Here is a 14821-nt window from a genome sequence, read left to right as displayed (position 1 = left end):
CTTCCTGTCTCCAAATCTCCACTCCCTCAGGCTTCCCCCTGCTTCAGGCGGGTGACTGACACTGCAGCCTGGGGTCGGGAAGGCCAGCACTAGTGTTCATTAGGCATCTGCCCTGCCTTGGGGTGTGGAGGAGCCCAGGACACAGAAGAGGAGAAGGAGCAGTAGGGGTGGTAAAGGAAACACCTTTTTTTTTTTTAACATTATTTTTGAGAGAGAGAAGAGAGAGAGAGAGAGGGAGACAGAGAGAGACAGAGCACAAGCATGGGAGGGGCAGAGAGAGGGAAACACAGAATCCAAAGCAGGCTCCAGGCTCCCACACGGAGCCCAAACTCTCAAACCACAAGAACATGACTTAAGCCAAAATCAGCCACTTAACCGACTGAGTCACCCAGGTGCCCCAGGAAGCACTTTTTAAAGCACGGTCAGAGAACAGCATTGAAGAAAAATTAGCAGAATCTTGGTTGGTAGACATAGTCACTGGTCACCAGATTTCCTTCCTAGCTACCCTCACACTCAAACCTAGACCCTCTAACTTACATTTGCATTCTCCCAAGCCCAGCTACACACACACACACACACACACACACACACACACACACGCCTACACAAACACAGTCCTACACACAGTTAGGCACAAAAGTTCCTGCTTGTGCTCCCCCATGATCTCACACACACATGGATACACACCCCTTCTCGGGCCCTCTCACCTACATGCCCTAGGTACCTGAGCACACACGTGTTCAGAAGTACATACCACACACAAACACACACACATGTGGTGGCCCACACCCAGATCACTATCCCCAAGTCAGAGAGACTGTCGGCTCCAGTGATCCCAGGCTTGTCTTCTCCTGGTGATCCCAGGGCATGCTCCATCAGATCTGAGGTCACCACTGCCTTGCTTGGGTGGCTGGCCCAGACCCCTGTCTCTCCTGGCCCTGCACACTCTTTCTCTTCAGGACCCTATCACACAGGATCTCTGAGGGGTATCCAGCTGTGTGTCCTCAGGGTCCAGGGCTGGCTTTATCCAGAGACTCTTTGGGCCCAAGTCCTTCACCTGCTAAGTTTTTGTGGCCAAAAGTTTGCGTTTGCCTCTGCCTGTTGCTCCCCACCGTGGCCCTGCATCAGCCACTCCTGACTCTCCGGATAAAATCACTCTGAGCTTTAAGCCCCATGAGAGTCATTTCACTCTCATGAGTGCCACCAGCCTGGACGTTAAAGGTGCACACCCAGCGTGGAGAAGGATGGAGGAAACACAGAATAGTAGCACACTTAGGCCAGCCGAGCTCCTTCCTCCTGCACACAAGAGGCGTGGAGAAGCATCTTCCTCCTCACTGCGGGGGTCCAGCCTCCTAGCAGTCCCCACAGAGCCTTCCCTGGCTTTTCCAGCTTTGAGTCCTGCACACACACTCACTCTCAAGTAGCCACAGCCATACATGTGCTCATTTACACAGGCGCAAATTCACATCCTCTCACACACAGAAATATTCACGTACACATACATCCATTCACCTTTTTGCATGCAGGTGGATACACACGTGCAGGTACACAGCCCGCCATTGCCCACGCCCAGGCTTAGCCTCGCCCCCTCCCAGCATGTGCACTGACCATCTCTGTTGCCCACCCCACCCCCAGAATCAACCTGCCACTGCTGGACCGCACGATCCCCGACTACACCAGCTTTAACACCGTGGACGAGTGGCTGGAGGCCATCAAGATGGGGCAGTACAAGGAGAGCTTCGCCAACGCCGGCTTCACATCCTTCGACGTCGTGTCACAGATGATGATGGAGTAAGTGCTCAGCTGCGTCCCCTCACCGTTGTCAATAGCCCTCCCCACCATCCCACTAAGCAGGGGGCTCTGGAGGGGGAGGACCAGACAGTGTCCAGCAAGGATATGTGGGACCAAGGGACAAGATGGCCAGCTTTGGGGTCACATTCTAATCGACACGCAGGTCTGCCTGTGACCGTGGACCAATCAGAACCTCCCTTAGCCCGTTTTCTTCTGTAAATGGGAGATTGGTAGGAACAATCAAAGGGATATAAAGTGAGTGGGTGCTTCATCCGTGCAAGTTCCCTCCTCCCTCCCTGTAGCAGGGGAGACTGCACCCCTGAGTGTCCTGACCCCCAGCCCCACGCTCCTCCTGCCCCCCCATCACTCCTGCTCCAGACCTCCACCCTTTCACCCCCCTCCCTTGCTCTCTTCAGCCAGACACCCCTGGAGAAGCCCAAGCAGCTCTCTCTCTGGCCCAGAGTCCCCCCCCCCCACATTTCCCTAACTCTCATGCTTCTCTCCTCAAGGGACATTCTCCGGGTTGGGGTCACCTTGGCCGGCCACCAGAAAAAAATCCTGAACAGTATCCAGGTGATGCGAGCACAGATGAACCAGATCCAGTCTGTGGAGGTTTGACGTTCATCCACCTCGGCTCACCTCTTCCTCCAGGCGCCCCCCGCTCCGCCCCACACGCCGGCCCCCTGGCTCTCCGTCCACGTCCACCGCAGGGTCAGCCACCTGCCAGGAGGCCGCGGGCAGCAGGAAGAACCGAGCAGCGTTCCAGCCACGAGACGTCACCAAGAATATGTGCAACTCAGATGATGGAAAAAAGGGAACGGGGACAAAAGAAAATCGATCCAGGGAGGGGGCGGGAAATACAAAGAATATTTTTTAAAGAGGATTCTCATAAGGAAAGTGATCATTGTTCTTAGGGAAAAAAAAAAAAAAAAGGGCTTGGGAGATCCATGCGATTTGTCCCAATCGGAGACTAAAGCAGTTTCTCTCCAACTCCCTCTGGGAAGGCGACCTGGCCAGAGCCAAGAGACACTTTCAGGAAAACCAATGTGAAGGGAGAGACAGGGGCCCCGTTCTCTCCTGTCCCCGGGCTGCTCTTCTGGGGCCCACTCAGCAGCCACACGGCAGGCAGACCGGGCAGGCGGGCGGACAGGCAGCCACCAAGGGAGCTGCTCGGGGGAAACTCCGTTCCCGCCACCACTGCGCAAACAGAAGAATTTTTCTGTCTTTGGAGAATATTTTAGAAACTCCAATGAAAAAGACTTGTTTCTCCTGTCGCCTCATGGGGCTGAAAGGGGGCTTCTGTCTTCCTCAGTCGGGGAGACCACGGGGACACCGGCAAGGTCAACCTTCCTGAGGAGGCCCCCCCACCCCCGCTGCAGCTCCACGGCCGTGGCACGCGTGGTGCCCGGCAGCCCCCGCCTGCGGGCCCGATGCTGCGGTGACTGCCATCAGCTACGACTGCCACTGAGGACTGCTTCTGCATTTGGGTTTGTTTACAGCAAATCGTGGACTTGGGGGTATTTTGGTCAGGGGTGGATTTGGTTTGGGGGGTTTGTTCATTGGGTTTTTTTTTTTAATGACAATGAAGTGACACTTTGACATTTCCTACCTTTTGAGGACTTGATCCTTCTCCAAGAAGAAGGTGCTTTCTGCTTACTGACTTAGGCAATACACCAAGGGCGAGATTTTATATGCACATTTCTGGATTTTTTATATGGTTTTCATTGACGCTCTTCCCTCCTCCCCCTGCAGAGAGTTGCCCCCTGCTGCCAGGCCTCACCAAAGCCAACTGCCATGGGGCCATCTGGGCCATTCAGAGACCGAGTGAGATTTGGGAGGATGAGGGGCCAAGGTGGAGGAGCACCCCACCCAGGACTGTTTTTGAAAGCACCAGATTGAGAAAGAAGTGAGCCTAAGGCTGCAGAACCACACGATTTTGCCCACTTGTCTGCCTGCCTGCTGCCCCAGTCTGTCCAGTACTTTCCAGGCAGATAGACCCCTTCGAGGTTCCTGAGTGCCCTCAGATGACCAGCACCCAGTTTCACCTCTGGGAGCCTAACCTGGGCCCCAGATCATTCACTGTGATATCCCAGCCCTCCAGAGTGTCACCCTCAGACACGTGTGCAGGCGCTCCTTCCCTCCACTGGGGGGAAAGTATGTGGCTTCTCTCCGACCCCTTTGCCCCCCCCCCCCCCCCAGATCTTCACCCAGGTCTGAAGATCCTGGCCGTGAGAAAGCTGTCAGCCACGGGGTCTGGCCACAAACTCCCTCCTGTGAGCAAATGCAGGCACCTGAGCAGAACAATCGGTTAGTGAACTGAATGGAAATAAACACTTTAGTTATAAAATGACCCCTGTTCTCTGTAAGTTCAAGACAGACTCTGGCACCCTGGGGCACGTCAAGTGACCCATGATGCTCTTCTAAGGGATGCTTCCTTCCCCGGGGTTCTAGAAGGCCCAGAGCTGAGAAAACACATGGAGGACAACAAAGGTCGTTGTGCCCTTTCTGGCTCTGGCTTGCCAAAGGCACAGGCAACAGAAGCAAGTTGCAAGTGGCTCGGAATTCAGCCTTCAGTGCCCTGCAAATTGGGGTGAGCTGCTTCCAGAGGCATCAGGAGCAGACAGTTGACAGGGGTGCACTCAGCTCTCCTGGGTGTGGATCTGGGTGTTAGGTAAGCTGTGATAGTGGTAGTGTGAGGGCCCTGGGGTACCCACGGACCCCCAGTCAAAGCCACGGGCAAGATCACCGTATCCTGGTCAATGCTAATCTCTGTGCAGATGGGCTCCTACTTACATGTAATCAGAAATCTTTTTGCGGAAGGAGGAGGCAGGGAGGCGGATGTGCTGTGGATATCAAGTCTAGCTGGGGAGAGGAGGCAGAGACACCACATCTCAGGACCCTCCCCTTTCTTTGTCCATGGGAGACTGACCAGTGGGTAGGATCCCAGCCGCAGTGGCCCAGGGGGCAGCTCGGACCAGCCTGTCGTCTGTCACTCACCTGTTCTCCAGAACCCAAGATGCAAAGGGAAGGAAGGGATTAAGAAGGGAGCATAGGCCCCTGGGGAGAACAGCAGAGTGAGCCACAGGGAAGGCATTGGCTGGCTGCCCTTGAACTGGCCAGCCTTGGCCCAGCCAGCCGCCCTTTGTGCCCCAAAGCTGCCCAGCACGGGTGGCAGCTGTCCTAGCGCACAAGGTCACCTTCTGGAGGGAGCTGCCCTGATGCTCTTCAGATTAACTTCATCTCCCCAGCCCGCCCCCCACTACTCTGGGGCCCCACAGAGGGCTGGCACACGGTGCTTCCTGTCAGATGGCTTCCTGTCCTAAGCTGCTAGGCTGGTGCCTGCTCGCCAGCTCGTTTGCCCATCCACCCTTGAGGGCCGAGTCCTCAGTGGTCCCAGGCCACCACGTGCCTGCTTCGCAGAGTGAGGATGCTCCCCAGGCCCTCTGTATCCCCACTTCAGGGTAATAGATATCACTGTGACTGTCTTGGGTGTGGGTGGATGCCCACCTCTCCTTGCTGCTGGGACAGCTCTCTCCCCACCACCTCTTGCTTGCTTCTCGGTGGGGAGCAGCCAGCCATGCTGCCAAGCGCCTTCCGCTGAGGCAGCCCACTCGCCTGGGCACACGGCTCTGAGCCTCCCGCTGCCTGGTTACTAATCCCTTCCTGGCTTAACCTCCCCGAGTGCCAGCCCCCACCTGCCCGGCAGTGTCAGAGGACTTTCCGGCTGCTCTGCACACAGTTGGTACTGGAGGAAAGAAAGCTGCCTTGTAAACACGGGCCAGGGAACCATGGAAATGGGGACCAGCTGCTCTCAGAAGGTGTGACCAGCAGACTTGTGTAGGGCCAGGCCAATACTCCTACTCCACTCCAACTGCCCCAGAAGCCCCCAGAATGTGTTATTGTTGATCAGCAGGCCCCTCCCTGGGAGAAGATATTCAGAATTTCTATCAGCTGGTAAGATGTGGACAGATCAATCAGAAGATGATGGCCTTCTTGCTAGACCGAAAGGCCTCAGAGTAAGGGCTGAGGTGGTGAGGACAGTCGGGGACACTTACGGGACTGGGGCAGTGCTGTTTACTAACCAGTGGTGCCTCCCACTCTGATGGCATCAGCTGGACTTTCCCCCATCATGTCTGGTTGGTCCCCAGGCTGCCACCTCTCAGGGAGCTCTCTGCTACCCTCTTGTGTGCAGTCACCAGCCTTGCACCCTCTCAAACCCAGGGGCTCAGAGCTGCTGCCCATGCCCAGCCTCGCCTTCCTCTGCCTGAAGGACCCAGGATCCAGACCACCACCCAGCCCAGTGTTAGGCCCTCAGGCCCTCCTGGCTTTCCTCTGGGCTCCTGTGATTCCAAGACGATACTAAAGGCTGAAAGGCTCTAGCCAGAGGAAATAGTGTAAACGCATTCAAAGGACAGGACGCCCCATGATGCTAGAGAAGATACATCCCGACCCGAGTGGCAGCTTTGCTCTCGTGACTAACTGGAGATCTGAATCTGGACAAGTCACTTTCCCACACTGAACCTCAGTCTCCCAATCTGTAAAACGAGAAGATTGGACTGCGTGAGCCAGGCATGCCACTTTATACACTACAGTCCTGTGAGGAGGCACTATTTCCTCCCATAGGTAGGGGGGAAAGAGGCTCAGAGAGGGGAAGTAGCTTGCTCAGGATTACACAGCCAGGAAGGGGCAGAGCAGGCTGTGTTCCTCTGTTCCTAATGCCCACTCCTCCACATTCAGTTGACACGAAGCACATGCTCAGTGTCTGATGCTGGTTGGTAAGAGAAGAGAAGGCTCAAATGGGCTGGGCTTGTCGGGGGGGCCTTCATGGAGGAAGCCGTCTTGAAAATGACAGAAGTTGAGAGAAAGGTCATTCCAGGTGGAAGAGATACAGTGTAATCGGAGATGCAGAGGCCAGAATTGTCCTGCCATGAGAAGTCGTGTCTGGATGACAGAGGAGTGGTGGGAGGTGGGGGTGGGTGTAGGAGGAGGGTGAGGTAGCTTCAACGTGATGCCCAGTCGAGTCATAGCAGGCTCTTGAGCAGAAGAGCAGCAGCAGGAGCATTGGGTTCTAGGAGGAAGAGTCAGCCATGGGATGCGGGCAGGATGCCTCATAGCTCCCCCTCTCCTCCTGGAGGAAGAGCCCCCCGGAAAAGCCCTCATTTATTCCAGAAGAATCCAAGCCCTGCTGCTTCATCTTCCACCCTCACTCACTGAGGCAGATAATTCAGAGAGTCATTTCAGCTGCTTGGAACAGCAGGGTTGATTTTGTGCTACCTGATTCTCTCGGTTGACCCTTACCCCATTTCCGCCAGGCCTCGCGCGAGCTGCTGGGCCCTGAGGGAGCTGCCCCTTGTGACCGGAGTTGAGCGGGTGCCGATATCAGTGGTGGCGTGGGAAGGCAGGCCAGCAGTCATGGCAGTGCCCCGGGGGCGCAGAGCGGAGTGCAGGGGTGAGCAGGGGCTTGGGCTTGGGTGGGTGGCTCGCCCACTGCTCAGGGAGCCTGTCTCTGCCCCGGTAGACCCGGCCCTGCTGACATTACCTGGATGTATTGGAAGGGTCTGTCTGGGGTCCTGCCATTTCCAGTAGTGTGTTGTGCTGGGGAAACCCAGAAGGAAGTTAGGGAGCCACAATGCACATGCCTAGACCGCTTGCTGGCCTTGACCCAGCCTTCCATGAAATGGCTCCTGCCGTAAAACTTGGCATGAAGAATGACCTTGAAGCTGGCCAGTCTCCCCTCCGGGGAACCCAAGACCTTTGTTCTGGGACACGGGAAGGGATGCTGCCCTTGGAGGTGCGCCTCAGGAGGCTGATGCCATGGGCATTGTACTAACTGCTGGTACGCCGTGTGCGGCTCTTACTGGGGTGATCATGCCCTCTCCGCTGGTGAGGAAACCGGTTCCCAGAGGGGGTTCCCAGGCCGTTCCTGTTCCACACTTCCTGCCTCGAAGGAGTTTTCAAACTTTTGCCATCACCCACTCGTATTAGAATCTTCTGGGCCATTCATCTTGCAGACTCCTGGGCAGCACCATGACCCCTTAACTCAGAATCCCTGAGGCCAGGCCCAGGAGCCTCTATTTTTAATAAACTCCTCTAGGAGATTCCTCCAGACACTGCAATGTCTTCACTTCCCCCACAAGGACCTGAGCCTAATGTCTGCAGTGAGGAAGGGTCTGGCGTAGACAGGGATTAGGGAAAAGCATGACATCGTCAGATAAGATGCCCAAACTCAGACATGGATTAGGACCCATGAAGTGGGGGCTGGGCTGACCCTCAGGAATGTGTTCAGACTGAGCTAAGCTTTCAGGAAAATTGGAAAGACCCCCAGACCCAGAGTCTGTCTGAGTTTAGCTTCACTGCACAAAGGCTGCCTTGGGAAAGCTGATATCGCAAGAAGAAACAGGAACTTAATACTTCAGAGGGGCCCAGGCAGCCACCCTGTGGAGACCCCACAGATCCCAAGGCTACAACCCAGGCCTGCTCACTCAACACCTGGCCAGGTGGGCCAGGCGAAGTCAGGGTGGGTCTTCTGGCTAAGCCGGGAGCATCATATATGCCGCCCCCCTCAACCTCTACCACCCGGAATAAGACTTGGCTTTCCCTGGAGGGAAAAGAGGGAGTCAAGGACCCCGTCTCTACTCGAGGTTTAACACCCCCTGCTGGAGGAGGGGAACAGGAGAGGGAGGAGGTCAGAGCCAGGACCACAGGCACTCTGGGGGCCCTGCTGGGACTGTAAGAGTCCAGTCTAAAATTCTGCAGATGAAAGATTCCAAGATTCTAAGATTGCAAGCCCCATGAGTCTAAGATTCTAACAGAAGGATTTCAGGTTTTTAAGATTCCATCACCCTAAGGGTCCATACTGAGAGTTCTTAAAACTTCATGTCCCATTGTTCCTCATTGGTCCCTAAACCTGAGGGCCCTCGCAGTGACAAGAGCACAAAGAGAGAGTGAGAGAGAGAGATATGGGGAGAAAAACAGCTAAAATCAAATACTAGCAACAGCTCCATTCTTTGAGTCAGAGATGGACCCTAGCAAGGGCCCAGGACCCTCCTTTTGAGTGTGATGTTGATTTTCTCTCCTGGGTAAGTGGCAGAATTGCCCATACCTGGCCCTCCCAGTGGCCAGTGGGGGGTGGGGGAGGAGGGGTGTCCCAGCTCAGCAAAGCCCTCACGAGGCCACAGTGCCTACTAGCTGGTGGGCAAGACAGCCTAGCTCAGAAGCCAAGTAGGGGTCCCAGTGGCTCCATTTGGGAGGGGACTTATTCGGGGGTGGAACATCCCAAATTCCTGCCAGAGAGGAAGGGTCAAGGCAAGGAAACTGCCCACCCACACCACCTTACTGTCCAGAGCCAGAGTCCTAACACTGGGCCACCATAGGGTCTTCCTACAAACCCCAGAACCAGGTGCCTTCCCACTAACACTTGGGATGCAGCGTCCGTGGCCACACCCCTGCCCGACTCCAAGGACCCTTCACCCTTTCCAAGGAGGCCACTGCCTATGGGATCTGAAAGGCCAAGGAGGTGCCTCTGGCTTGTCAGAATTCGTGGTCAGTCTGGCTGCCCTCCATTCGTGGACAGGGATTCTGGTGATCAGGGGGCACACAACTGAGCCCCTGAGGCCAGCCCAGGGCAGGCCTGGCACGGACACTCCCTGGCAATTAGCCTCTTTGGACTCCAGAGAAGAGTAATTGCTGGTTGATCCTGCCCAGCCCAAAGTCCTAATCACAGCTGCTATTTCTTGAGTGCCAACAATGTGACAGGAACCACACTTAACTTTTTATACACGTTGTCTCTGAGACAGGTGCCATGAGAATTTCCATTCCACGACTAGGAAACTCAGAGACGTGTATGGTGGCTCTCCCAGGTCACAGAACCAGCCAATGGTCTCTGACCCCAGGATCTGCCCTCATGAACACTATGCTATGCTGCTACCAGTGGTCCCCACTCAGCCCCACCCTCTGTCAGACCCTTTGGCAATCAAATCCAGATCCCCGGAGGGCACTCTGTTCAGGGCACATTTTCTTTGACCATGGCCTCCTGGAGCCACTGGCAGAGCCATGGGTGGTGGAGTGAGTATTTGGACTCCTCCCTCCAGGTCCCAGGTGTCCACCCCAGCCTGGACCATGCAGAGCTCTCAACCGGGGACCAGAGTGTCTGGCTGGGTTTCACAGAACCCTGTTTCCTTTGGTCATGAACGTGGGTTTTCCTGACAACACTGGGGTGTTGGGAAGTGATGTGGCTGGAGTTCTAAAGGCTGTGGGTTGGACCCGGTTCCTCCAGCCCCCACTGCTGTGACCAAGGAAATCCCACCAGCTGTGTCCATGAGTGACCCTGATCCTGTTACTCCAATGCCTTTGTAGGAGTATTTTTAGCAAAACCTTTTTTTTCCAAAATAAATGTGAATTGTAAAAATTATTGCTCTGACTCATTGTTCATTTGTTTGTTTTCCCACTGAGGTTCCCAGGGAACAAATGAGTACCCTTAAATGTTTTAGCAGAGTTTTGAAGCATGACTAGGAGTTTTCCAGGGCTAAGAATGGAGCTAGTCCAGGGCTAGGACTAGAATTGGGATCGGGGTGGGGATTGGTCCTGGGCTGGAGTACAGTGTTAAACTGGAGCAATACTAAGAACATGTGCTCATGTTTAAGATTTTTGAGGTCTGCCACCGGGAATCCTAGCCTTGGAATCGCAACTCTGCCATTTGTTAGCAATGTGTCCTTAGAGCGGTTGTATAACTGCTCTAAGCCTCATTTTCATGTCTGTAAAATGGGGCAATAAAACCAAACACCTAGAGTATAGTGAGAATTAAATGGGGTGGAGGCTGGGAAGTCCTGAGCACTCACAAATGTCAGCTGTTAGGATTTGCTGGGCGGGAAGCAGGGTCTGTGTCTGTCCTACACTCTGCAGGACAATGCCTGACCCACAGTAGACTCTCCATAAACATTTGTCAGATAAATGTCAGTTGAAGTTCTGCTAAGAAAAAAAGAAAAGGCCAGCAGGAATTCAGAGAGGGGTCATAGTCAAATACATTCGGCAAACTCTGGACTTGGGCGATCTGACCAGACTTCTTTACTTCAGGGTACTGCAGAGCCTTAACTATGTGAAAAGGGCTCATCTAATAAGGTGTTATCATTTGCAGCATTTCCTATTCTGGAAGGAGCATTTCATAAAACCAGTGTTCCCGGGAGCAGACTTGGAGAACCAGCGCTTAGGTAATGCTCTGGGGATTAGAGGAAGAGCAGTGCTGTGGCTGAAGTCGGGCGGGAGCATGATGGGGTCGCAGGCCAAGGGAATGGGATCTAGGAGGCTGAATTTGATTCATTCATTCTAGGCGGCAGTTACCCAGGCACAGACATAGATTTTTTAAAAATCGTCCATTTTCAAGAATGGGTGGACGGGGAAAGGCTCACTGAGGTGACAGGCAAGTAAACATCGGAGGGAAGGGAACAGCGAGTGGCTCGCTAGAGTAGGAACCGTGCAGGCAGGACAGCAGGAGCAAAGGCCAACGGACACCTGGCATGTTCAAGGAGCAGCGAGGAGGCCAGAGAGAACAAGAGAAGAGTGGGGAGAACCAGGGTCCTCTGCAGGCCGTGATAAAGACTTTGGCTCTTCTTTGAAGGAGATGAAAGCCCTGGGGTGTTGGAGTACACAAGTACTGTGATGTGACTTTTAAAAGGATCATTCTGGGTGTTCTGTAGAACGGTGGCTGGGAGTAGATCAGTCAGGGTTCTCCAGAGGAACAGAACCACCAGGATATGTATTAAGAGATTTATTTCAAGGAATTGGCTTACATGATGCGGTGGACAAATCCAAAGTCTGTAGGGAGGCTGAGAGGCTGGAAACTCTCCGGCAGGAGCCGCTGCTATATTCAGAGGCAGATTCCTTCCTCCTTAGAAACTGCAGTTTTGCTCTTATGGCCTTTCACTGATTAGATGAGGTCCACCCAGGTTATTGATGGTAATCTCCTTTACTTAAAGTTCACAGATTGTGCGTGTTAACCACATCTACAAAATACCCACACAGAACCTGGATGAGTGTTTGAATAACAAGTATTTTAGCCTCATCACATTGACACAGAAAACTAACCATCACAGGGAGTAAGGGTGGAAGTGGGGAGACAGGAAATCACTATAATAACCCCAGAGGGAGAGAATGGTGTCTTGGAAATGGGCGGAAGAGCAGAGGTGGCGAGAAGGGATTGGATTATAGACTCGGTGTGAAGGGAAAGCCAGCACGACTTGTGGATGGAATGAAGGTGAGAGAAAGCAGGGATCCAGGAGTCTGGCCTGTCCAACAGCAAAGACAGAGCTGCCACTAATTGAGATGGGCAGACTACAGGAGGAACTGGTCTGGGGCAAGACTGACAGTTCCGTTTTGGACATAAGGCAGAGATGCTTCCTAAACATCAAGTAGGCAGTTGGACACAAATCTGGAGTCAGTGGAGTAGCCAGGGGTAGACATACAAATTAGGGAGTCCAGGGTTTGGCCAGGGAAGTATGGTAAAGCCAGAAAGGAACAAAGAGACAATGGCAATGACCCAGGGACCCAAGCTGTATAGACAATGCGATACCACCAAATACCTATTCAGAGTGTTAAGTCTGTTAAGACAAGCTACAGACTAGAACATATTTGCAAACCAGAAACAAGTATCTAGAATATGTAAAGAACTCTCAAAATTCAACAATTTCTTAAGAATACAATCAAGAAATGGGAAAAAGACATAAAGACACATTTCACTGAAGAGTATATATAGATGGCAAAAAAGTACATGAAAAGGTATCCAACAATATTCATTATTAAGAAATTACAATTACAAAAATAATAATAGTGACAATCCAAAATGCTAGTACAGATGCAGAGAAACTATATACGTATATAACTATATGTGTGTGTATATGTATATACAGAGAGAGATATCACTCATCTATGGCTGATTGGAATGTAAAATAGTACAGCCACTCTGGAAAACAGTTCATTAGTTTCTTAAAAAGCAAACAAAAACAAAACAAAACAAAACCCTACCATATGGCTCATCAGTTGCACTCCTGGGCATTTGTCCCAGAGAAATAAAAACTTATGTTCACGCAGATACCTGTAAACAAACGTTCATAGCAGCTTTCTTCATAATAGCCTAACACTGGAAATAAGCCAGACATCCTTCATCACATGAATGGTTAAATAATCTGTGAGGCATCCATACCATGCAACTATTTACTCTACAACAAAAAGAAAAAGACTATTGATACATGCAACCACTTGAAAATCTCCAGAGAATTATGCTGGGTGAAAAAAAATCCCCTCAAATTACATATTATGTGACTCCATACATACACTAGTCTTGAAATGACAAAATTCCAGAAATGGAAACCAGATTGGTGGTTGTTAGGAGCTCAAAAAAGGGTTGCATTGATAAGCAAGGGGGCGTGGCTAGAAAAGGGCAAGAGGGATCCTTGTGCTGATAACAATGTTCTCTGTCCTGACTCTTATCAACGTCAATAACTTGCTTATGATATCGTACTATAGTTTTGCAAGATGTTTCCATTGTTGGAAACTGGGTTAACGGTACACTGATTATTTCTTTCAACTGCATGTGAATCTACAATTACCTCAAAATATAAAGTTTAATTATTTAAAAGGCATGCAAAATACAGGCTTAAATTTTGTATTAGATCCAACAGGTATAAAATTCATGAAAATTTTAAAACTTCTGCTCTTTACCAAAAGACACCATTAAGAAACTGGAAAGGCAAACCAAAGACTGAAAGAAAATACTTGGAATCCCGGGTCTGACAAAGCACTTGTATCCAGAGCATATAAAGAACTTTTACAATATGAGCAACACAATACAATTAAAACCACAGTGAGATAGGACTTCACAGCCGATAGCATGCCTAAAGTTGGAAAGGCTGACAATGCTGTTTTTTGTTTGTTTGTTTGTTTGTTTGTTTTTGACAATGTTTTTACAAAGATGTGGAGTAAAATAAATGTCTTGTAATGTTGGTGGAAATGTAAAGTAGGACAGTTCTTTGGAAAACCACATGGCTTATCTAGATATTTACCAAAAGAAATGAAAAGACATATACAGGAATGCTTTTTCATAATAGCCCAAACCTAGAAGCAACCCAAATGTCCATCAACAGATGAACGGATAAGCAAATTTCACCCATAGAGTGAAATGCTACTTAGCAATAAAAAGGAACAAACTTTTGACACACACAAAGATATGGGTGAACCTCAAAAACATCATGCTGGGGGCGCCTGGGTGGCTCAGTCGGTTAAGCCTCCGACTTCGGCTCAGGTCAGATCTCACGTTCATGGGTTTGAGCCCCGCGTCAGGCTCTGTGCTGACAGCTAGCTCAGAGCCTGGAGCCTGCTTCCGGTTCTGTGTCTCCTTCTCTCTCTGCCCCTCCCCCTCTCATGCTCTGTCTCTCTCTGTATCAAAAATAAATAAAACATTTAAAAAATTTAAAAAAAATAAAAATAAAACATCATGCTGAGGTGGGGGGGTGGAGGAGACATACCCAAAAGACTACACTGTATGATTCCATTTATTTGAAATTCTAGAACAGGCAAAACTAATCTATTGTAATAAAAGTAGATAAGTGGCTGGGTACAGGGAAGGGGACAGCAAAAGGACAGGAAAGAAGTTGGGGGGGGTCGACAATGGAAATTTCCTATATCTTGATTAGAGTGAGCATAAGTATTTGTCAAAATCATGGACCTGTACCCTGATGATGTGTGTATTTCATTTTATATAAATTAAAACTTCAGTAGGGTTGATTTTTGTGTACAAAGACAAAATACAAGCCCAAAAGGACTCTGTCAACTTGCTCTGAAAGTTTCTAAATGTTTACTCTAACCTTCTGTACTTAACTCTTCTACCCCATGGATAAGGTACATTTCAAAACCCAGCGGTGGTCCGCGGACCACGCTTTGAGTAGCAAAGGCCCTACCCCACTTTGCCAACACAACACGGGTTCTCTAACACATCTCCCCAGCTCCACCTTCCAAATGTAGATGGGAAAGCCAGCAGGCC

At 51.3% G+C, this 14821-nt stretch overlaps 1 protein-coding gene and 2 long non-coding RNA genes across 6 annotated transcripts in view; 2 read left to right on the top strand and 1 right to left on the bottom strand.

Annotated features, from left to right (window-relative positions):
- EPHB2 (EPH receptor B2) overlaps window positions 1-2692 on the top strand; it is a 117662-nt gene extending 114970 nt beyond the window's left edge. For all 3 annotated transcript variants that reach the window (XM_029947073.1, XM_029947072.1, XM_029947071.1), the window contains exons 14-15: window positions 1636-1791; window positions 2301-2692. In XM_029947073.1, coding sequence (XP_029802933.1) covers window positions 1636-1791; window positions 2301-2409 — 265 coding nt within the window. In that variant the 3' untranslated portion in view covers window positions 2410-2692. The remainder of the gene's footprint in view (window positions 1-1635; window positions 1792-2300) is intronic.
- Window positions 2693-6702: 4010 nt separating this feature from the next.
- On the bottom strand, window positions 6703-7717 carry LOC115299202. Its single transcript, XR_003912042.1, has 3 exons — window positions 7650-7717; window positions 7331-7386; window positions 6703-6859 (listed from the first exon to the last, which is right to left on the bottom strand). It is a non-coding gene; the product is annotated as an uncharacterized LOC115299202 (long non-coding RNA).
- LOC115299201 lies at window positions 7500-13784 on the top strand. 2 transcript variants are annotated; one of them, XR_003912040.1, is made up of 3 exons: window positions 7500-8870; window positions 10925-10997; window positions 13455-13494. It is a non-coding gene; the product is annotated as an uncharacterized LOC115299201 (long non-coding RNA). The 2 variants fall into 2 exon arrangements; XR_003912041.1 differs by lacking the exon at window positions 13455-13494 and adding an exon at window positions 13510-13784 and having other exon boundaries at window positions 7502-8870.
- Window positions 13785-14821: the final 1037 nt, after the last annotated feature.

Source organism: Suricata suricatta, chromosome 8 (assembly GCF_006229205.1).
Source record: "Suricata suricatta isolate VVHF042 chromosome 8, meerkat_22Aug2017_6uvM2_HiC, whole genome shotgun sequence".
NCBI classification, from domain to species: Eukaryota; Metazoa; Chordata; class Mammalia; order Carnivora; family Herpestidae; genus Suricata; species Suricata suricatta.
This window is presented reverse-complemented; position numbering and strand designations above follow the sequence as displayed.